The sequence below is a fragment of the Brassica napus genome, chromosome A7, assembly GCF_020379485.1.
Source record: "Brassica napus cultivar Da-Ae chromosome A7, Da-Ae, whole genome shotgun sequence".
Lineage (NCBI taxonomy): Eukaryota > Viridiplantae > Streptophyta > Magnoliopsida > Brassicales > Brassicaceae > Brassica > Brassica napus.
In genome coordinates this window covers 11,528,576-11,550,917 of record NC_063440.1, presented here as the reverse complement: position 1 = coordinate 11,550,917, position 22,342 = coordinate 11,528,576, and the positions used below count along the sequence as shown (strand labels likewise).

General features: G+C 35.2%; 5 protein-coding genes and 1 non-coding gene across 7 annotated transcripts; 4 read left to right on the top strand and 2 right to left on the bottom strand.

Annotated features, from left to right (window-relative positions):
* The first annotated feature begins 1,048 nt into the window (after positions 1 to 1,048).
* On the top strand, positions 1,049 to 4,112 carry LOC106415211 (protein decapping 5). Its single transcript, XM_048736694.1, has 8 exons — positions 1,049 to 1,323; positions 1,406 to 1,506; positions 1,572 to 1,649; positions 1,731 to 2,606; positions 2,950 to 3,021; positions 3,154 to 3,321; positions 3,403 to 3,513; positions 3,652 to 4,112. Exons 1-8 carry the CDS (start codon positions 1,170 to 1,172, stop codon positions 3,850 to 3,852), a joined length of 1,761 nt encoding a protein of 586 aa, XP_048592651.1. The 5' UTR covers positions 1,049 to 1,169; the 3' UTR covers positions 3,853 to 4,112.
* Positions 4,113 to 4,260: 148 nt separating this feature from the next.
* LOC106412196 (probable transmembrane ascorbate ferrireductase 4) lies at positions 4,261 to 5,598 on the top strand. Its single transcript, XM_048736695.1, has 4 exons — positions 4,261 to 4,447; positions 4,528 to 4,579; positions 4,671 to 4,867; positions 5,134 to 5,598. Exons 1-4 carry the CDS (start codon positions 4,325 to 4,327, stop codon positions 5,473 to 5,475), a joined length of 714 nt encoding a protein of 237 aa, XP_048592652.1. The 5' UTR covers positions 4,261 to 4,324; the 3' UTR covers positions 5,476 to 5,598.
* Positions 5,599 to 7,041: 1,443 nt separating this feature from the next.
* Positions 7,042 to 9,719, top strand: LOC106412423 (SUPPRESSOR OF GAMMA RESPONSE 1-like). Its single transcript, XM_013853345.3, has 6 exons — positions 7,042 to 7,275; positions 7,787 to 7,919; positions 7,992 to 8,178; positions 8,285 to 8,760; positions 8,842 to 9,303; positions 9,387 to 9,719. Exons 1-6 carry the CDS (start codon positions 7,268 to 7,270, stop codon positions 9,438 to 9,440), a joined length of 1,320 nt encoding a protein of 439 aa, XP_013708799.2. The 5' UTR covers positions 7,042 to 7,267; the 3' UTR covers positions 9,441 to 9,719.
* Positions 9,720 to 10,103: 384 nt separating this feature from the next.
* TRNAL-UAA lies at positions 10,104 to 10,186 on the top strand. The gene has a single exon. It is a non-coding gene; the product is annotated as a tRNA-Leu (tRNA).
* Positions 10,187 to 12,885: 2,699 nt separating this feature from the next.
* On the bottom strand, positions 12,886 to 17,414 carry LOC106411667 (transcription factor HHO3). Of its 2 annotated transcripts, XM_048736691.1 has the most exons (7): positions 17,281 to 17,414; positions 16,977 to 17,067; positions 14,257 to 14,424; positions 13,923 to 14,167; positions 13,600 to 13,843; positions 13,416 to 13,492; positions 12,886 to 13,267 (listed from the first exon to the last, which is right to left on the bottom strand). In XM_048736691.1, the coding sequence occupies exons 3-7, from the start codon at positions 14,396 to 14,398 to the stop codon at positions 13,013 to 13,015; spliced, it is 963 nt and encodes a 320-aa protein (XP_048592648.1). In that variant the 5' UTR covers positions 14,399 to 14,424; positions 16,977 to 17,067; positions 17,281 to 17,414; the 3' UTR covers positions 12,886 to 13,012. The 2 variants fall into 2 exon arrangements, with proteins under 2 accessions (XP_048592648.1, XP_013707926.2); XM_013852472.3 differs by lacking the exons at positions 16,977 to 17,067; positions 17,281 to 17,414 and having other exon boundaries at positions 14,257 to 14,712.
* Positions 17,415 to 18,042: 628 nt separating this feature from the next.
* LOC106412232 (GDT1-like protein 4) lies at positions 18,043 to 20,666 on the bottom strand. Its single transcript, XM_048736692.1, has 13 exons — positions 20,504 to 20,666; positions 20,327 to 20,395; positions 19,882 to 19,941; positions 19,747 to 19,794; positions 19,539 to 19,633; positions 19,420 to 19,456; positions 19,292 to 19,333; positions 19,135 to 19,203; positions 18,998 to 19,042; positions 18,864 to 18,925; positions 18,694 to 18,766; positions 18,499 to 18,612; positions 18,043 to 18,244 (listed from the first exon to the last, which is right to left on the bottom strand). The coding sequence occupies exons 1-12, from the start codon at positions 20,519 to 20,521 to the stop codon at positions 18,541 to 18,543; spliced, it is 690 nt and encodes a 229-aa protein (XP_048592649.1). The 5' UTR covers positions 20,522 to 20,666; the 3' UTR covers positions 18,043 to 18,244; positions 18,499 to 18,540.
* Positions 20,667 to 22,342: the final 1,676 nt, after the last annotated feature.

Genomic DNA, 22,342 nt, shown 5'->3' with positions numbered 1-22,342 from the left:
CCAATTTTGTCAATTAGTAACCTAACAAATTAAATTTAAATTAATCTAACCACACATATGTCGTTGTCACAGTTTTTTATACGAAAATCAATTTAGCGGTTTGGCTTTTTTAGAACATCTCTAAAAAGCACACTCTATTACGAAGTTTCAAAAACTCTATGTTTGAAGTTTAAAAGTATTTTTCTCAAAAAGTAAAACTCCAAACTTAACTTCAAAAGTATTTGTATCTTATACTATGGTCCTTATATTTGTCATAATTATTAATTTAAATTTATAAAACTTTTGTAAATAACTAAGCACATATGTAAAATATTACAACAATATTAATTTATAAAATGCTATATTAAATATAAATTTTAAGAAGAAATAACATAATTAATATTAAAATTCAAGAAAAATATCAAATTATCCCATAAAATTATTTATGTGATGCATATATGATCAACTAGTTCATTTCGAAGTAAAAATTACTCTCTTTATTTTATTTGTAGATTACAAACTAGAAATTACTAAAATCGGATAAATTAGATCTAAACAAAAAAAGTAAAAGAAGAAAATAAATATTGCTAAATGACTTAATTTATATCGATGAAATTAATACTTAGTGAATACATTCAATCTGAATAAGAAATTATCGTACGAAAAAAACATCAAAACAATCATTTTCGGTTACACAAAATTTGTTTGGATAGTATTAAAAAGATTTTGGAGGTTTTGGATCAAATTTACCAAACTTATTTATTTTTATTTTTTAAGTGCAAGCTTCTTTCTTTCTTCTTATAGAATGTTTCCATCAATACCAGTAGCAACCAAAGCATTAGCTGCAAACCATTCCAGTCTATACATTGAACAAGCATCGATAGCCACCAATAGGAGCCGTGCAAATAGAGTGGCTCGTAGGCTACTGGCTGGACCAAAAGGTGAATTACGAAGAGGGCTATACAAGTAGACACGTGGCTTCCCACTATTAGTTAGCAGAACCACGTCAACGGAAACTCTACGGGGCTATTTTGGGTAATTCACAGGAATGGATAATGAGAAAGAGAGAATATGCTGGATCTCCCCCAATTAGAGTAAACCCTAATCGTTCTGTTTCTATAGCTTTCTTTCTCTCTCTGGAAGCGGATCAGATCAGGAACTTGCCCTAGTGTGTGTGGCGTAGATCGGACATGGCGACTGATAGCACAGGCGCGAAATCGAGCTCCTCGGGTGCGGATTCGTACGTAGGGAGCTTGATTAGCTTGACATCCAAGAGCGAGATCAGATACGAAGGCATCCTTTACAACATCAACACCGATGAATCCAGTATCGGACTCCAGAACGGTACGATTTCGTTTCGATTAGGTAGGTAGGTCTTGCGAGATTGAGATTTCCTGATGCCTTATTGATTTTGAGCGTATTGTAGTCCGATCCTTTGGAACCGAAGGAAGGAAGAAAGATGGTCCTCAAGTTCCCCCTAGTGACAAAGTTTACGAGTACATATTGTTCCGTGGAACCGATATCAAGGTATCCATCAGGATTGTGCTTATGCTATGATGTTTAGTATCACTGATTCTTTTTGTTGTTGGTAGGATTTGCAAGTCAAAGCCTCTCCACCTGTACAACCTCCAGCTCCACCTGCTATAAACAATGACCCTGCTATCATCCAGGTGAATGGTGGAAATGTTATAGAGTGATGTTGTTTGTGACCTTAAGTCTCAGTTTGATGTATCCTTTATCTTGTTTTGCAGTCTCACTACCCTAGCCCTATGCCTACATCGAGTAGCTTGCCTCCTGCTGCGAGCAGTCCACCTGGACAGCATGGGATGGGATTCCAAAACTCAATGCCTTTGTATCAGCCTGGTGGAAATGTTAATTCCTGGGGAGCGTCGCCACAACCGCCAGTGTATTGGCAAGGATTTTACTCACCACCTCCTAATGGTCTTCCCCAATTGCATCAGCAGTCTCTGATTCGACCCCCTCATGGACTGCCAATGCCCAGTTCTCTGCAGCAATATCCTAACTTTAATGCCCCTACACCTGCTGGTTCATCAACTTTTCAGGGTTCAAGCTTGCTGGAACCACCCTCTTCATTGTTTCCTTTTAGCAGTAGTTCTCAAACTCTAGCACCCAGTTCTTTGCCTTTTACTAGTCTACCTATGACGCTGTCTTCAGGCCTGCAATCAACAATGCAATCAGCACCATCTCCTTCCCTAGCTTCAGAGATGGCACCTCCTTTGTTTTCTAACAAAGCTCCTGTTTCTTTGCCTCCTGCCCTTCCTCAGGATACTAACTTGCTTCCCTTTTCTGTACCAACTACTAGAGCCACCGATACAAGTGCTGGCCTTCCACTCTCTAACAAGCCTAGTGTAGTTACTGCTCCTGTTGCTGGAGTTTCTAGTTCCGTTAGCCAAGATCAGCCAAAACCTTTGTTGGTTACTCCTGGCCAACTGCTGCAATCTGGATCTGCTGCAGTCTCTTTGTCCCCGCCCTCTAACAAGGCGGATAAAGATGTTGAGGTGGTTCAGGTATCATCATCAGCTGGGTTGGAACAATCTGCTCCAGTTACATCAGAAGCCCAACCTCCAATACTGCCATTGCCTTCATCTGCAAGGCCAACTCAGAAGGTGTTTAGTAAATTTCCAAAATCTTTTTTTCTACTTGTCAGGCTTTTATATGTTCTTGCGGGGTCACTTATTGATATGAGAAACAGCTTTGAATTATCTAGAAGTGTTTTTGAGGCATAACGAACACTTAACATGATCTCATCTTGCATTTGATGATGTCTGAATTACCTTAAATAGCCTGTGTCTGTTGTTATATGTGCACTTTTAGGTTAATAGTGCCCATTTTATTTTTCCATCCTATCTCTTAATCTTTGCCGTAGCTCTAGGTTTTCTTATTTGGTCTATTAGATTTCGTCATTAATGACTTGCAAGTCTTAATTGTATGCTGATGTTTTTTTCTCAGCCAAACGGGCATTCGTACCCAACCCATAATGGTTACAGAGGACGTGGGAGAGGAAGAGGAAGAGGAGCAGGGGTAAAATTCTTCTCACTTATTTGTAGAATGTGACAAGGCTTTCGTTTGTTTTTACTGGGGTGAAGATTTACCAGTTAAAAATAGCCCATGAACCATAGCCACCATGTATGCTAATAATCCTACTTGTTGCAGAGATCACACCAGGTGATGAAATTCACTGAAGATTTTGATTTCACGGCGATGAATGAAAAGTTCAATAAGGATGAAGTATGGGGTCATCTTGGGAAGAGTACTAATGATGATGGTGATGATGATTCTCCAATCGTAGAGGAATCTGAGCTGCCAAAGATCGAGGTCAAAGTAAGTGAAGTAAACTTTTGTATAATCTGCTATACTCTCCCCCTCTCTGGTCTCATATACGGTGCCTGTTTATTGATGTAGCCTGTTTACAACAAAGACGACTTTTTCGATAGCCTCTCATCAAATACGAATGACAGAGATTCTCAAAATGCAAGGCCTAGGTTCTCAGAATTACGGAAACTAGATACTGAGGTACAATCTATATCTTTCCTCGCTCAAAAAGCAGACTAGACATAACTATTCCGTTCTGGTTTCTGGAGATACTCAATCTTACCAGAATCTTGAGAGAAACCCATTGAATCTTAACAAATGGTAACGGTGTGATTCCAGACATTTGGTGAGTTCTCAAGATTCAGAGGAGGCCGGGGAGGGCGTGGTGGCTATGGTCGGAACGGTCATTCACGTGGTGGTTATGGTGGGCGTAGCTATGGCGGCTATAATGGACGCGGTGGTGGTGGTGGCGGCGGCTATAATGGATATGGTGGTCGTGGCCAAGGGAGAGGAGGAGGTGTATCAAATCGTTCTTCCTAAAAATTGTACTAAAAGGGTCCTCTAATGACTCGAATCGGATGGAGCTCATGATATGCTTTTGAGTGCTTTTGGTATGTTGCAATAAAACAAAACTTGAGTCTTATGTAATGCTTTTCCTTGTGAAAACCTTCCCTTGTGTGGGTTTCGAGTGTCCCAAACGGATCTTTGTCTAAAGTTTGGTAATACCGTTCTTCAGTATTCAATGTCATTTTGAACTTTTTGTAGACTTTGACATTTTGTAAAATGCATTTTCTTAGCTTCTTGCTTTTTGGGAACTGCGTGATCATCATCGACTTAAAAAGTCAAACAGTTTGACTTTGAGCACAGTGCCAGAAGCCCCAAAACAAATGGGCCGTAAAAGGAGATAGAGAGGTCCATTATATATAGATCCATGATTGTCGTTCATTTAACAAAAGACCACTTCATCTGCTAAGTATTATGAGATAGTCAACTTTGAAAAGAGAGAATCAGAATGGGAAGTGATTCGCTTGTCGTGTTTGCGAGACTCTTAGGTTTAGCAATCGCAGTTGTGGTTGTGTACTGGTTTCTTTTGTTCAAGTCCAGCTTCGCCCCTCGTAAAGGCCTCACGAAAACTGTAATTTCCCATACTCTCTGATTTAAACTGGATTTTTTCTGGGACTGGTCTGACCTAATCAGTTTGATGATCCCTTGCAGACAATTCATGCTCTGCTGATGGTGATTGGCTTTATTCTTGTAAGTGGAGAAGGTAATTAGTGAATCGTGATCCATCCCTTTCGAAGATTCCATCTCTTTCTTGAATAATAATTTAGAAATTTGGGGGTTGTTTGATTATGCAGCGATTTTAATACACAGGTGGTTGCCTGGTTCAAGAAAAACTAAGAAAGCAGTTCATTTATTGCTACAAGGAGTGGCATTAGTCTCTGCAGTCATTGGAATGTGGACAAAGTTCCATTATGAATCGGGAATATTCTCTAACTTCTACAGTCTCCATTCTTGGATGGGTTTACTCTCCGTTTCTCTCTTTGCTGCCCAGGTCCGTCCCTCCTTTCTCTCTTAGACACCTGAGATGATGGATGATTCATCTCATAGCAAAAGAAACTATTAGATGCTTTTCAAGAACTTTAAACTTATATTTCAAGAACGCTAGATTACCTGTTGCTGTCATTATTAAACAGATAGAGATAGCATTCATTACTGCAACACTTCATACTGTGCGCTACTGGTGTCTTATAGGGAAAGTTGGGGCATTAACTTACCTGTATTTACACTTCAATTATGATAAAGTTCCTTGTGTTGCAGTGGGTGACTGGGTTCTTGAGCTTCTGGCATAGAGGAGAAGTACGGGAAACGAGAAGCACGTTTCTTCCATGGCACGTCTTTCTCGGACTCTACATCTACGGTCTAGCCATTGCCACCGCTGAGACTGGGCTACTTGTGAAGCTCACACACCTTCAGACCAAGAGAAACCTCCCGAGACGCTGTGCTGAATCAGTGGTCCTCAATGGTGTAGGGCTCGGCTTGGTTCTACTATGTGCCATTGTTATTGCTTCGGCTGTTTTGCCCAAGTATCAGAAGAGCCATTCTGGTAATGATAAACTCGTTTATTCATCTCAAGACCATCCTAAATGTTTGGCTTCTTGACTTGTCTTTTTCTAATTTTTGTTTTATGTTTTGATCTTGGGGACAAACTTGAAACTACACGTCTCTGGTATACGCAAAGGAACAAATTGGTTCTTTTAAAAATATATTATAAATTGTGATGATGATACTTCTGTCCAGAAACTTGGCTCCTCCAACCTTTCCAGTCACTCTTATTATGCCATTACAGATGAGGTAAAATAACTTATCATCTCCAGTCACTCTCATTATGCCATCACAAGGAAAAACAAAGAGTGTTTGAATGGAGATGCTAAGTTCTTTTACTTGGTACACTTTGATTTCTGATATTTTTTCAAAACCCGGCTTGAAAAGAGTTCTTTGATGTATCATCAAACGTTACCGGTGGCGTCAAGCTGTTCCGGAAATAAGTTACCGGGCACTCGAATTTACTTAGTCCAGCAGGATTTTGTCCCAATCCGAACCAATGCTACTAAAGGGATACAACGCTGAAGCAAAGGGCAGCAGCATAAAATGTATTTTGGGATTTTGCTTGATTCAGTTGCCAGATTCGAAGAAGAGGAAATAGCAAACGATGTATTGTATAGTACCATCCCAATAGCGTAATGCTGATTTAACAGACATGAGATTGTTTTTGATCCATTACAAGAAAATTCCTAAACCTGTGAGGATCTCTCAAAGTAGAAGCACCAGTCTGCAGTTTACAAAAGTCCAAAAGTTATATTCAGAGATCATTAGTTGTATGCACTGAGGTTAGAATAGATAGATACATACACCTCCAAGAAAAGTTCTGAAGTATCATGTATCCCACATGGCAGCACTTGTCTTTGGTTTTTTCTTCTTTTTTTTACTGTCAGTTTTTGTAACTATAATGAGTCAATAAAACATGATTGAAATGAGTTGAGCAGAAAAATGATCTCAAACCAATCTGTTAAAAACTATATTAGCTAAAGGAGCTAGTTACAACCTTAAAGAGTAATTGCAGCTACACAGTCTACGAACTATTTGCTTGAGCAATTGCAACTACAGTCTACTAACAAGTAAATAGTGTAACACTTGCAAAGTACTACTATTATTTACTCAACGAGGAGATGGCAACTGTTGTAATGAGTGAAGTGGAAATAAAAAACGATTAAAATGCAATGAAAAGAAAGATTTTGATTTGGAATATCAAAACCAACGTGTTAAAATACCTTTATCAATATGCAAAAAGCACAGAGAAAGCTGATTAACACTTTCTCGCAAAGAAAAAAGCTGATAAACAGACACTAGTGCTATGCTTTAGCCTTTATGGTTGGATGATGACTATAAAAATCCAATAATCCTCTCAAATGGAAGAAGGCCCATCATCTTGTGTTGTGTCGCAGATCATATAATCATTATCATTAATCTAATGAATAATCAAATACTATTATATAACCCATCATTAGTTGGAAAGCTAATTAATTAGTAGACGCATCAAAAGATATCACAACCGTTGATCAATACGACGACTGGAATCAACGCAAAGTCGCGTGGCAGAGAATAACTTCCTTCTACTGTTCCAAAAACATAAAAACTGGCGCCTATCTATCTATCTCTCTCCACTACCCAGTGATCACTCCGGGGAAGGACTAAAGATTTTTATATTTTCTCTTAAAAATCTTTTTTGTTTCTCTTAAAAAAAAAGCGAAAACAGTATTAAACCGGACTCGAGTTAATAGTTAGTATCTGTTCATCGATTGGGGTGTCGAGAAAGCTTCGAGCCCTAAACATTTGAGAGCGTCGAGCGAATTGTTGTCCCCTCGTCTGGTCTCTTTTTCTTCATCGAGCTCTAATGGCTGGGTAAGCACTCTCTTCCTCCTCTGGGCTTTCTCTAGATCATGGAGCCTTAGTTTACCCTAAGTACGGTTTTGAAAAGTTTCAACCTTTTCTCGATTTTGTAATAAGCGCGAAAGAGGTTATCTTTGAAATCTAGATTTGGTTCATTCATTGCTGTTATTAAAAAAAAAGGGAACTTTTTGAAGCTCACAGTGCCTATGAATCTGAATTTCGTAAAGTTCATTCCTTTTTCCGCAGCTAATTAGTATCCACGGTATGTCTATAGCATTTACATGTATCAAGTTTACAACTTTGAGCTTTCTGGAAGTAGATATTCGTGGGTTTGGTAAGGTGGAACAGACTCCATATCCTCTTTGTTCCATGAGGACACAAGTATTCAAAGTGAATGAATGTTTTGTTTTATGTGACCATGTCTTCAGGTCTCTCATTCCCTAGTTTTAGATACTTGTGCGTATGTCTAGAATATACGAACTACTGTCTTGACGAATGGATGCTTTGCTTTGCTGTTTTGTAGAAGAGCATGGTTGGTTGATAAAAACCGCATTGCAACTAAAATCTTGAGTGCATCAGACCCCTGTCCTACGGTGTGGAACACCAATCCTACTAGACGTTGTCCCAACTGTCATCACGTCATTGACAACAGCCATGTACGTCTTTCTCTTTTGATGTCCATTCTCCAATAACCGTTGTAAAAATACAACTTCTGTTACATCTTCCAGGAAGTTGACGACTGGCCAGGCTTGCCACGAGGCGTCAAGTTCGATCCATCTGATCCAGAGATCATATGGCATTTGCTTGCTAAAACTGGCTCACTTGGTTTAACTCCCCACCCTTTCATTGACGAGTTCATCCCAACCGTTGATCAAGACGATGGAATCTGTTACACTCATCCTAAGAACTTACCAGGTTATCCAATGCAATGCAATGCAATGCAATGTTCTCTTTCTATATATTTTAATGTGATTCAAAGGAAGTAGTTTTTCTCTTAACTCAATATTGAAATCATCTTTAGGTGTTAAGCACGATGGGACTATGTCCCACTTCTTCCACAGAGCAATCAAGGCTTACAGCACAGGAACTCGGAAGCGCAGAAAGATTCAAGACGATGATCTTGGCGATGTGCGCTGGCACAAGACTGGGAGGACTAAGACTGTTGTGTTGGATGGTGTTCAGAGAGGTTGCAAGAAGATAATGGTTCTCTATGAAGGAAAATCCGTGAAAACCAACTGGGTGATGCACCAGTATCATTTAGGAACAGACGAAGATGAGAAGGATGGTGAGTACGTTGTCTCTAAGATATTCTACCAGCAGCAAGGAGTTCTCAAAAAAGGTGGTGATAAAGCTGAAGAGGAAGTCTCTGAAGATATCTTTGATCCTGTCACTCCGAGATTGTTTACACCTGAGCCTAGTAGACAAGCTGTGCCACTTCGCTCTGATTCTCACTTTGCAAATGACTATGTAACTGCACATGAGGTTTCTCTTGCTGAGGTAAGCTTCTTGTTTTGGTCTGATCTTATTGCTAGTTCACTTACTAACTGAATGTTTTCCTTTGCTTCATGGTACCCTAAGACATCGGAGCCAATGTATAAGGAGGATGAGGTTCAACGTAATGTTGAAAGACCAAGCTCCGAGGATGAGCCTGCGCCTGAGACGGGGATTGAAAACCGAGAAAATGAGACAATGATAGATGATAAAGAAGATGAAAACGATCAAGAAAACAAAGAAGGTGAAGAAAACCACCAAGCTGAGGAAGAAGAGAATTTGTTGGACAGTGGTGGATCTCAGTTTATATTGAACTCGCAACAGCTGGTGGAAGCCTTGTCTCTTTGCGATGATCTCTTGCAGGTGGGATCACAGGACACAAACAATGGAGGAGGTTTAAGGAATAAGCAGCAGCCATGTTTTGGGGATTACGCACACCTGGGAGGAACAGATGACTTCAAACGGGATCTGGAAGATTGTCAGAAACTCGTTCTTGATCCCTGCAACATAGACCTTGATACTCCACCTGAGTTCCGTTTGAGCCAGCTGGTAAACCTTATACATCCCTTTCTTCTCTTTAAAAACTTTCTTCTTTTAAAAGCTCATATGGGTTATGTTATGTGTGTGTTCAGGAGTTTGGATCGCAGGAAAGCTTCCTCGCTTGGGGAACTGGAAAGACTGACTGAGTGACAAAACAGAACTCACACGAGATGGAGATTATGGGAACTCTCTGATATTTTTTTTTGGTTTGCAAAACGGTGCTGTATGATATTTTCCCTATGCGCCCAAAGTGCTTGAGTTCAAATTGTTTTTTGTTTGTTTTGTTTTCGGAGTTAGAACAACTACTTTGGAACTTGTCTCTGATACTTGCAATGTGGTTCTTTTGTAAATGGTGCTTTTGAGATAATGGAGCCCAAAACCTCCATGTATGGACTCTAATCTCCCTTAGAAACATTTTCTTCTAAGACCCCTTGTGTTTCTCTGAACTAGCTGATTATGAGTTTCTGGGAGACTAGTTTACGCAGAGTATACGGTCTTCAGTCACTGTCCACTGCTTAGACAAGATCAAAAATGGTGATTACATATGCAGAAGTGTTTTTGGTAAAGGTTTACTCACGCTTTGAAAACTGCAAGTGTTTGTAAAGTATAGTAGACTAATTACTAATTAGTCATCCTCTCTATGGGGATCCACACTTTCTCCAGGTTGGTTAAACTAATCCATTGTTATGGTAGTGATTGTTTGCTCAAGGAAACACGTCTCTCTTAGTTTTTTTTTTGTTTCTGATAACATTATTATTTAAGTTATGTTATATAGCCTTATACATAATATTTCATGTAATGTCCAAGCAGCAGGTTTGCCCGAGTGGTTAAGGGGGAAGACTTAAGTTCTTCTGCACATAAGTGCGCGTGGGTTCGAACCCCACAGCCTGCATTTTTTGTTTTAAATTTGACAATTTCAGCTTGGATACTCTACTTTTTTCAACTATCTTTTCTTTTACTTTGTCCAACTAGGATAAAACACGCGCATGGTGAATTTATATGAAAATTATTTGAGAAATATCGTATGAAAAAATAAAACATCAGTAAACAAATAATTTAATTAACAAAAACGTTTTTAAAAATTTGTTTAAGGGATAAAAATATTAATTCGATCAAGAATATAAATTTTAATGAGATGATCCAATTTTTAAAAATAGTTTAGGTCAAAAAATCACTTATCGCATAAGAACCTAATGATTAGGCCAAAAAATCTCAGACCTACTATTTGATTAAAAAAAATCCTATGTCAGTTTGATTTTATATCATCATTTAGCAACTATTTGATTAAAGACCTACTATTTGATTAAAGAATAAATTAGTTTCTTGAATGCTGTATAGTTATACTTTTAACAACTTCCGGATTGACACATCTCTCGCTTTTTCTGGTAGCACAAGCCAGATATTCAGGAATGTATTCATTCAAGCCAATAAACCATGATACATTAACTACGCTCTTCCATATATTCTCAGGTCAGCAAGCAATATATACTCTTACATCATCATTCATCAATATAAGATGCTTCGGCAGTGCGTTCTTTGATCCGCTTTAACGGATCAAAACTAATCACAGCATATAAGACCTTCGTCGGCTCATGTGATAATTTCAAAATCGATAAATCTACTCGCCGATATAGAGATATGATCAAAGGATTCAAAAGAAACACCTAATTTTATCTAGTAAGCCCCCAATTCATATAACATTGAGTGAAGGAATCGCCTAATTGATTAGAATCCAACCGATCACAGTTTGTATCGATCTCACTCAACCATAACTAGCTCCGTTGCGATTTCTGAGAGAGAAGTGAAAGCTGTGAAATTGGAACACTATAAGCAAAGAGAAGAAGACAAAATTTACATAAACCTAGTTTATTAAAATGGACAGCAACATTTTTCAAAACTTTAGATCCAGAGATCGAAATCAGATAACAAATCCTTAACCTATGGTCACATTCTACTAGTGAAAATGGGAGTCAACAAACTTTTTCTTTTGAGTCAAATACATTTTCTCTTTGATAATTTTCCTAATATTTATCTTGCTTTTTTTCTTTGGGACAAATATATTAATTTGAATCTTTGAACTGATTTTTTGGGTGTGGGACATTGTACGAAAAAAACTGAATTTAGGTACTAAACCCATCCTAGACTTCTAGATGTCTATGACAGAAATCGTGTAATTAATTAAGTAAAACATGACTGGAATCTTAAGCCAAAGATCGTTGGATGAGTGCACTAACGTAATTTAGAACCCATTGACTTTCCCTAGTGATTAGCATAAGATACCAAAAACCTTATGGAATCAATGAAAGGGATGGTATTATTCTTTGTCATGTTTGTGTTATTTGGGGAAAGGCTGACAATCTTGTCTACATTTCCCGCTATCAAGCAAACCAAGAAAGGACTCACTTTAAATCCAAAAGTATATAATATCTTTTAGGAACTTGATGGGTAGTAGTTGAATTTGATGTAAAGGGAGGGCCACTTGGCCTTTAGGAGAAGGCAAGGGTCATTAGTTAGATGGGTGTTTAATGCAACTTCAAGATATCTGATTCCATTGATTTGCCTCCTGATTACATGGATCATTGTCTTGTTTTCTTCTTAACTTGGCATTTCTGAAAAAAATATTCAGTTTGTTACCACCACAAGGTAAACCTAAAAAACTAAAAAACCTGTGTAATATGGAACATAGTGATGTAATGTTATGAATGGTAAATATGACTAAAAATAAATTTTAATATGAACATATTGCATGGTATTTGCCATTAATGGAAAATCTTCTTTTTTTTCTTTTAGAAAAAAAGTGATAAATAATATTTTATTAGGTAAAACAAAGAGATTCGGTGTTTAATTTCATGATTCGGTTTTAAGGGTGATACCAATAACTTTTTGTTTTGTTTTCTTTCACAAGAAGATAACTTGAAATGGTAGAGAATATCTAAACTTCGAAAAACAAATGGCAGGGAATATACTTTGGACAGCACCAACATCATTTCTTAAAGCTTGTGCATTTCGTAAACTGTAAAGGATCCTTTTTCTCGTGATTATATTTAATCAGTTGCAAGAAGAATGCCAAACAAAATATATGCTTTTTTTTCAATATACCAGAATATTCGGCCACCAGGACCACACACCTCTAATTGAATACTACAAACCAAAAAAATCGAATTTTGTAAATTTCTAGCATACAACCCCAAGTTATATATACTTATTGATTATTTGTGCATTAAGAATCTAGGTAGGCCATGTTATTATTGTTTTAATAATCACCGCCTTATGCGTTTTCTCTTAAATGTCTTAAATGGTCGTATGGTCAATTATTTTTTATGAACAAAATGAATGATTCACGCTTAATTTGTTACGTCGAAAACTATTATATAAAGGCCATATAATAGTAACACTTACCAACATTGACCAAAAAGTCTCAAAGACTTTGTACGCAATTCTCCACTCTATGTTTTACATTTGAACCTATAGCATGTTTATGTTTTGAGATTTTCTTCTTTTTGGCAACTTATGTTTTTAGATTTAATCTGATATGTTGATGTGTCTTTAAAGTTTACTAATTATCATTTGCTAGACATACATCTAGAAATTTATTCAAGAATCCAAACACTATTATAAAACTCAAAATTCTATTCTAGAGTTTATTCAAAACTTAAAAACATTGAAGGAACTTTCTTGGTTTACAAAAGAAATGAATTTCCGTATGAGGTTAATCTAATCATGACAGAGGAAGGTGTAATGGGTGTGTAGAAGAAGATGCTGTAGGCGGTTTGCAACGTTGGATGCTTCTTGGTTCGGACGGTGAAGAACGTGGTGGCGGTTGTACTGCCACAGGAGCGTAAACTCTGTTATTCACTGCATCTTTCGACGGCACCCAAATGCCTTCCACAACAATTAACTGCTGTTGTTGTGGATTTTCGCAGCCGTTGGTCAATGTCGGAGTAGCTGGTCTTCTTGTGTGCAATCTATATTTCTATAAAAGAAAATTAACGGATTCAATAAACCATGATTATTGAGAATCGAGGTTAATAATGTTCATATCAGATCTAGATATAAGATTAACTAAACGGCTCAGCCGCAAAACTATTATGGTTAAACGTAAAATAATAATTATTATGTACCTGTAAGTGGCTTTTAACTTCGTCATTGGTTAGACCATCGACTTGCATGAGATCTCTAATCTGCTTAGGCGTAGCAACTACACATTTGGTAAAACATATATCAAAATTAAAATCAAAATTCAATTCAAACAAACCGCAGGTTTAATAAATATTATAAAATAAAAAAGATTTTAATATTAATTACCATGTGATCCTCCAAGCTTCTGAAGCGCGTGAAGGAATCTCCGATGTAATTCCGACGACCAGCAGCGCCTTTGCTTCCGATGCATTTGTAACTGTTTCTGCTGCTCCATTTCTTTTTTATTTCCGCCTGTTTCCGCCGTTGAACTCGACGCCGTCGGCGTTGAAGTGATTGCTTTCAACGGTTGAGCATAGGCGAGCTTTCCTTTTTGAAACGGTTGAAACGCATCGCAGTTTGTTGTCTGGTCCTATTGTTGTTGTACACATCAGAATTATAAGGGATCTTGAGAAAGTTCGTGCACTAACAAATGGTTTTGATTAATTTACCTCTATGGGCTGAGGATCAGGAGACTGGTTCCATAACTGAAGCCATTCGGATTTCTTCTTATCAACGTTATTTTCAGCTTCATCGTCTTTAACACGTTCACAAGATTTGATCGGCACAAACTCCTCACACAAGGCAATGCAACCGTCTCTGCCTTCACATTCACTTGTAGTCCGCTCAGAACCTTCTGGTTGAATGTGTTCTGACCTGGAAAATTCCGATAACTCCTTCCGGTACGACTCGATCGCTTTTTTAGTAAACAAACGACAATTTAGAAACCTGAAAAATAATAGAAGATCTGAAAGCGTATATATATCTAATATGTATTAGTATTACCTTGTGTAACGAGCGATAAACATAGGGGAAGATCACGCTTGAAAACTTGGATCTTCTTTTGTTCTTCTTCGAGTGCTTCTATGTATTCTTCACATCTCTTCTTTTTCAAGGTATAGTCCATGTTGTCTCCTTTCTTAGCCATAGTCGTACAGAGATCTTAGACAGCAACTTCGATTATCAGACCAGTTTGGATTAGAGACCATAAATCAGAGAGATGAAAAAAGGAAGAGGTGTGAAAGAGAAGAATCTTTTGATCTAAATAGAGAAGGGAAAAAAATAAACTTGTTGTTCAAGTTGGAAACTTTAAGAGGAGAGAGATTAGAATTGATGTGTGAAAACATTAGGGTTCGAGGTCAAGCCGTCGCGTACCTAATGGAATCTTTTTTTACTTTTTAAAAGCGTTTTTTTTCTCCATATTTACGATTTTTAAGATAAAAAGAAAAAAAAAATGGTAAATATGCGAAGATGATGGGTTGGGTACTTGGGTTGTGTTTATAGAGGAGAATATTCGGGTATTATGGGGATTCATTCTTGTCACCAATGACGTTAGCGTTCTTGTGAGCCGTGACGTTAAGATAAGAACGACTACTCACATTAGTCATTCATCACTTTTTATTTTGAAAAACTGGATTTTTAAAACAAAACGAGGGAAGAAGAATATACTGATCCTGTTATGTTGGCCATTATGTTTCACGCACAAACTGAGGAGATCAAATTTCCAGTTATGTTTTCTTTTCAATTTTATTAAAAAAATCTCGAGTATAATTAAGCACATAAAAGTTTTAAAGCAACTAATTTTAGTCCTGAGATATACTCCCTCCATCTATACTATTATTTGCGAAGTAAATTTTTGGAATCGAGCTCTCAAGTTAAAAGTTAGAGTGGTTAATATCGTTTATACCCTTAATGAATAAAATCTATAAATTAACTAACATAAAAACGAATTTAAAATTATTTGGTTAGATAATTTATTATTAATAATAAAAAAACTTATCCAAAATCTGAAAGATATATTTCTATACTATTATTTGCGAAGTAAATTTTTGGAATCGAGCTCTCAAGTTAAAAGTTAGAGTGGTTAATATCGTTTATACCCTTAATGAATAAAATCTATAAATTAACTAACATAAAAACGAATTTAAAATTATTTGGTTAGATAATTTATTATTAATAATAAAAAAACTTATCCAAAATCTGAAAGATATATTTTAAAATAAAAGATAATTCCTATATATTTTGTGTTGTTATCCGAAAATATATTTTAATAAAAATTTAAATACTAAAAAATTAAAACTAAAAACACACAGAAAACATATAACTTAATATTATTCAAAAAATATTAATCATATTTTATACTCAATTATTAATTTTAATAAATAATTTTAGATAATTTTTATTACATGTCAATATAAAAAAAAATTAGTTGAGAGGTTTTAACGTTAAAACCCCATAAATCTTCTATCTTTTACTATATTATATTAAAATAAATATAAATTCATGTATATAGTTTTATGTATATATAAATGTTTTGAGGATTATTTTACATAATAATAGATATTTTATTAAAATAAAAAACTTTAGCGCATATAGAAAATTTAATATTAAATTAATTATTAAATATTTTAAAAACATGAAAATAACTTATTCAAATTTTTTGAATTGATAATATATTTCTTTACAAAATTTTATAAAATTATTAAGCCCGCAAGTGCGGGCAAAACACCTAGTTTTTTAATATAAGTCGTTTACAGCTATGCACGCAGATTAAGAAAATCATTAATTTTTTATACTTTCTAAACAAAAACATCATTAATTATTTACCTAACCACAATTCAACCAATAAAAAAATAGAAGATATATTACCATTGGTCATACAACATTAACTATTAATAAATTTTACATAGAAAACCGAAAACGACATATAATTTGGAACAAAAAAGTTTCTCTAAAACGACTTATATTAAAAAACGGAGGGAGTACTAAAATAGTGTATGGGGGACCACATAAAAGGTAATTAAGCAAAATTATACTCTCTTCGTTTTTTAATATAAGTCGTTTTACAGCTATGCACGCAGATTAAGAAAATCATTAACTTTTTATATTTTCTAAACAAAAACATCATTAATTATTTACCTAACCACAATTCAACTAATAAAAAAATAGAAGATATATTACCATTGGTCATACAACATTAACTATTAATAAATTTTACATAGAAAACCGAAAACGACATATAATTTGGAACAAAAAAAGTTTCTCTAAAACGACTTATACTCCCTCCGTTTTTTTATATAAGTCATTTTACAGCTATGCGCGTAGATTAAGAAAACCATTAATTTCTTATATTTTCTAAACAAAAACATCATTAATTATTTACTTAACCAAAATTCAACCAATAGAAAAGTAAAAGATATATTACCATTGGTTATACAACATTAATTACTAATAAATTTTACATAGAAAACCGAAAACGACATATAATTTGGAACAAAAAATTTCTCTACAACGACTTATATTAGAAAACGGAGGGAGTATTAAAAAACGGAGGGAGTACAAAACTAAATGCATCTATAATGAATTTATTAGTTCACAAGATATTATTAATAGCAATAGTTTACATTTTCAACGCTAGTAAAAACAACGCAGCAAAAGACTAATTTATTTTATTTTCATATATGGTTGGAGGAATATTCTATGCGAGTAGGGAGGGAGAAACGCACCAAATGGAAAAAAAGAGAGAATCTTCTTGGAAGCCGCGTTTCCTCTTCTGACTTTTCACGTTATCGAAGAGCCACATGCATACATACCTAGCTACACCAAAGCGCGTGCACATTCAACACAGTGAATATCGTAGTATCATCATACTGGGAGTTATCCAATTAACTTATCCTAAAGACAAAAACATTTATTTTACACTCGAAACATAGGGCCAAGCGGCCCGTGCTCAATTTTCCAGGCTCAACTGCTCATACAAGCAAACAAATTAAAAATAAAAGGATAAATTAAAAATAAAAGGATTAATACGCTTGCTTCCTTTGCATCAGTTTCATGGATCTATGTAACTATGTTATCTTAGTGGGCATAACATTGTTGAGATACCGTAGCTGATTCCTTGATAATATTATACCTGCAAAAAAAAGAGAGAGGAAATTCGTAAAGAAGAAAAGTAAACCACAAAAAACAAATGAAGATAAGAAATGAGAACCAACACGACAAGAAGCCAAAGAAGAGTTGAGTAGTAGAACAAGTTTAGTTGTTAAATTAATGGTTGTTAAGAGAGTTGGTAAGAGTTGTTAGAATAGTTTAGAATTGGAGTCTGAAATTGATCTAGAGAAAGTTTTGCAAATAAGCATGTGTGTAGATAGTAGAAGGATTATTGGGAGTTATAGAATCGTTTGTTTGACTGTGATTGTTTCCTCCCATGATATGGTTGTGTTTAATATTTATTTCCCTGGTAACAAATTAGCAACAACAACAACAGCTGCCACAACAACAACAGCTGCCACATATTTATTTTCACCGCATTGTATCAAAGACTCTCGCATACTGTTACTTATATGATTATATCATATAGATTTCTCTTCGTACGCATTCACATATAAGAACCACTCGTAAATAACAAATTAGCAACAACAACAACAGCTGCCACATACTGTTAATATTTATTTCCCTGGTAATATTTATTTTCACCGCATTGTATCAAAGACTCTCGCATACTGTTACTTATATGATTATATCATATAGATTTCTCTTCGTACGCATTCACATATAAGAACCACTCGTAAATAACAAAAAAACACAGATTAACTAAAACTTTACTGTTGTTAGATACTTTGATGGGGCTGCTTCAGCCAAGTTTAATATTTTTTTCACGGGAGAAAGTAGTTCAGATTAGATTTGTAATAACTTTTGTAAACATCTCGTATCATGATTAAGTATCTAAGAAACTATGGATAGTAACGTTCTTCATCATTATCTTCAGCTCTCCCTACAAAAAACAAGTATAGTAAGACAGAAGAGCATTTGTCTAAATGCAGGGCCTTTAGTTTTTTACAAAAATAGTATTAGAAAAGGAGCTCAGTTTTTTTTAAAAAAATTAGGAATAGGGACCCAAATTTTTTTAAAACTATCTATAAATATATGTAAAAAAAAAATTAAAGTTATTTTGCCAAAGAGCCATGTTGTTTTTGAGCCGGCCCTGTCTAAATGGCTGATGAATATATTAGGATTTCAAATTTATACCAGAAATAAATGTTGGGGGGGGGGGGGGGGGGGTTGGAAGCACTAGGTCTCAACAGAAGTAAGAAACGATTGGATGCCAAAGATAATGAAAAGCATTCCACCAGAAAGAGCAACCTGAAACAACAACAACAAAATTTACAAGACCTGAGTTTAAAATTGATCTCAAATGTGAATGTGACAAAGAGAGATGTTTACTATTCGTTCGGATATCTGAGACGCTAAGCTCTTTCCTCCAATCACAGCAGCAGTGGTGCACAATAGCTGTGCGCTGTGTAGAAGACACGAATTCGTCAGCAAACATTGATTCCACTATTGTGATGCAGACACAGAAAACAATTGAGAAACAGTTTTATAGTGAAACTTACACAATTCCACCAAGGACCACCCCAAACGGATTTTCATCTGCAGCTAAACCAATTGTAGCAAGCTAGAAAGAACATAAGAAAAGGAATTATGGTGAATCATTTAGACTGAATCAATCAAGTAAGCGAGAGCTAACCTGACTCTTGTCACCAAATTCACCAAAGAAATTAATTGAAAATGCCTGCAAGAGGAGAGGGGAAACATGAAACTTATTTCAGAAAGGTAGCTGCTGCCAAAGAGAGCAGATTCTGAGAGGATTTGTCTATAGTTTACCTTGAGAAAAATTGGAGAGAAGAACTGTGTGAGGAACGGCCTTTTCTGCTTTTTGTTTTCATCTTCAACCTACAATGAACAAAGAAATGGCGTTGTGAAAAAGACAGGACATAGCACATGCAATTCCCACACGCAGTCTGTGATTTTAGTTCCATACCTTGTCTTTTGTAGCTTTACCATTAGTCTTCAAATCAGAATCCTATGATAAACAAACACACACATCATAAAGTCAAAAACATTAAAATCTAAAACGTGACAAGGAGCGGGAAGAAAGACGAAACAGACCAGTTCTGCTTCAACTTCAGCTAATTCTTCTGAGCCCCTGCCAACAAAGTAGAATCAGATAGCACCTCAATTTTTCACCCTCATGACATGAAAACTTAATGAAGAATGATTATTATTACCCTCCTCCTCCTTGTTTAAAACCGTCCCATAAAGACCACAGCCCAAAACCAAAAAACAACAATGTTGTTATGTGATGCGTCCATTTGCGAGGGATCTGCAACCAACGAGGGTTGAACTGTCACCATTTAGTTAATAAAAAAAAAAACTGAAACTTTCCATCAAACTAAAATCTGAGTTCAAATGTTAAAAAAAAAAAAGAAGACATACCAGATTAGGAGCAGCCCATCCAACAGTAGCAGAGAGGATAGTCATGACCTAAAAGAATTAGCAAAAGACCCTCCCTCATGAGCTCCTTCCAAAATCTCACTTACTTAGTCAAAATGAGTCGTAAAGAAAGCTTACAATTAGAGCCGATACACAACCAGCCAACACAAGTCTCCTTGGATAACGCATCGCTAGAATCTGATTAAGTAAAAAAAAAAAATGATTAATCTTACAAAAACATGATAAAAGAACACAAGTACATACACTCTCTCTCTCTCAAGTAGACATGTAACAGATTCTAAACAAGCAAAACACTAGTTTCCAATCAGGAACATGCAAATCCGACAAAGATTTGGTATTTGATCAGAAAAGCCAATGACTTTCTTTAACCTTAAATTCTCCAAAATCTGATTTAAGTAAAAAAAAAAGAGATTAATCTTACAAAACGTGATTAAAAAAAATATTTTTAATTACGAACATGCAAATCCTACAAAGATTCGGTCTTTTGATCAGAAAAGCCAGTGACCTTCTTCAACCTTAAACCCTCCAAATCACATAAAGCAAAGATGCATGTAACACTTACAGCTGCAGCGAAAAACGTCTTGTCGCCAATCTCCGACAAGAAAGTCATGGCGAGTGACTTCGTAAATCCCTACAAGAAAAAAAAACCATTAATAGTAACACAACCAGATTAATTAGCTGAGCTCCCTCAATGATCCTCAGAGAAGAAAAAAAAAAGGAATCTTTTTTTTTACCGTACCTGCAAAACCGAGCTCATGGCTGCCGAGTTAGCTCCGAATGTTTCGATCTTTTCCGGCTGGTACAGAGTCAACGGAGTGATCTGCTGAGAGGGAAGAGAGACGACACACGCTCTCCCACAAAAGTTTGTTCAAGTGCAAAAGATGAATGCTTTTTTGGGGCTTTTACGTGTAAAAATTGATTCGGATTCTCTAGCACTTTAGATCTCGCCACGTGAATAGATAGCATCCAACGATTTAGTTCTATGTGGGTCCCAAAAGACTCCACTTGACTTTTAAAAATTACTCCCTCCGGATACGAATGTATGATGTTCTATCTTTTTATTTTGTATACAAATGTATGATATTTTGAGATATAATTAATGTATTTATTTTTAAAATTTAAACATAAATTAAAAAGTAAAATTATGAGTGGTGAAACTTTATTGATATAACCAAAAAGTAACAATTAAAATAGTGTATTTATTGTTTCTTAATATGTGTGTAAAACCTTAAACATCATACATTTAAATCCAGAGGGAGTAGTACTTATATGCTAATTTGTTCGGTAGGACTGCGGTGATGTATGGTCGGATCACGATAAAGACGTCACGTGAGAATATAGGTCTTTATCACAACTTCTTATTGGATGAGACAGTTGCACAAAAAAAAGTAATTGGATGAGACTTTGATTCGCCAAAGCACCTAGTTGATTTGATTCGTCCTGATCCTACTATACTTAGGGTCCGAATGGAAAAAGCGGATCAAGCGTTGCGGATCTAGCGGATCAAGCGTTTTGAGCGGAACAAGAGTGGATCAAGCGGATCAAGCGGTTCAAGTGTGGATCTAGCGGATCTAGCGGTTCAGAACATATGTTTGAATGGAAAAAGTGGATAAAAAGTGGTCCAAAGTATTATGCTAATTTAAATTAATCCTTTATAATACTATTTATTTTCATAACTAAAAATTGTTATTTTAAAAATATTTTATAAATGAAAATATAAAATTTTATTTAAAATCTAATAAAAAAATTTAAACATATATATTATTATTTTGAGTTTTAAAATTAAATATGTATCTGACTGTGGATATTTTAAAAATAATTTTATTTTTTATTTTGAAAAAGACGGAGTAAAATAATTTTAAAATTACTTTTAAAAATTAAATTATTATTTAATTTATAATTAGATTTTTTGTCGTATTTATAATTAAATTAAATTATTTAAAATAGTTGTTTTGAATTCATTAAATATTATAAATAAATCAGATATATTTTCATAACTAATTCAAACAAACTATTTTAGAAAAGGTAGATGTTATATTGATTTTAAAATTTAATCAATTATTTTTTCTTCACAAATATTAAATTGTATTGAAATATGAAAATTATCTATAATATATAGCTCAGTTAAAGATTAATTAGAAAATAAATTTAATGTACATCAAAATTAATTGAATTATTTGGTTCAAACCAAAATTATTAGACAAGTATTTTATTTAACAGTTATTCTCAGAACATAAAAGTCAACAATTGCAATATATGAAAAAAATGAAATTTAATAATAAAAATGAAAGAAACGCCAAAACTACTCCACAATTGCAATGTGATTACTGTACATGGCAGTTCTTTAATTTTACGCACAAATCTTGACTGCATGCAGTCAAATATATAATACTAATATATAAGACGGATCATATTTTAGTTTGCAAAAATTCTTGAATGGGAAGACAGATAGTGGTTCCTACACCTAAGTGTGTCATCCACTTTTTTCCCGCTCCCCAATCAAAACCTTATTTTTAACTCGATTTTAACCGATATCAAATTTAATAAATAATTAGATTAATTGACGAATCAAAGTCTT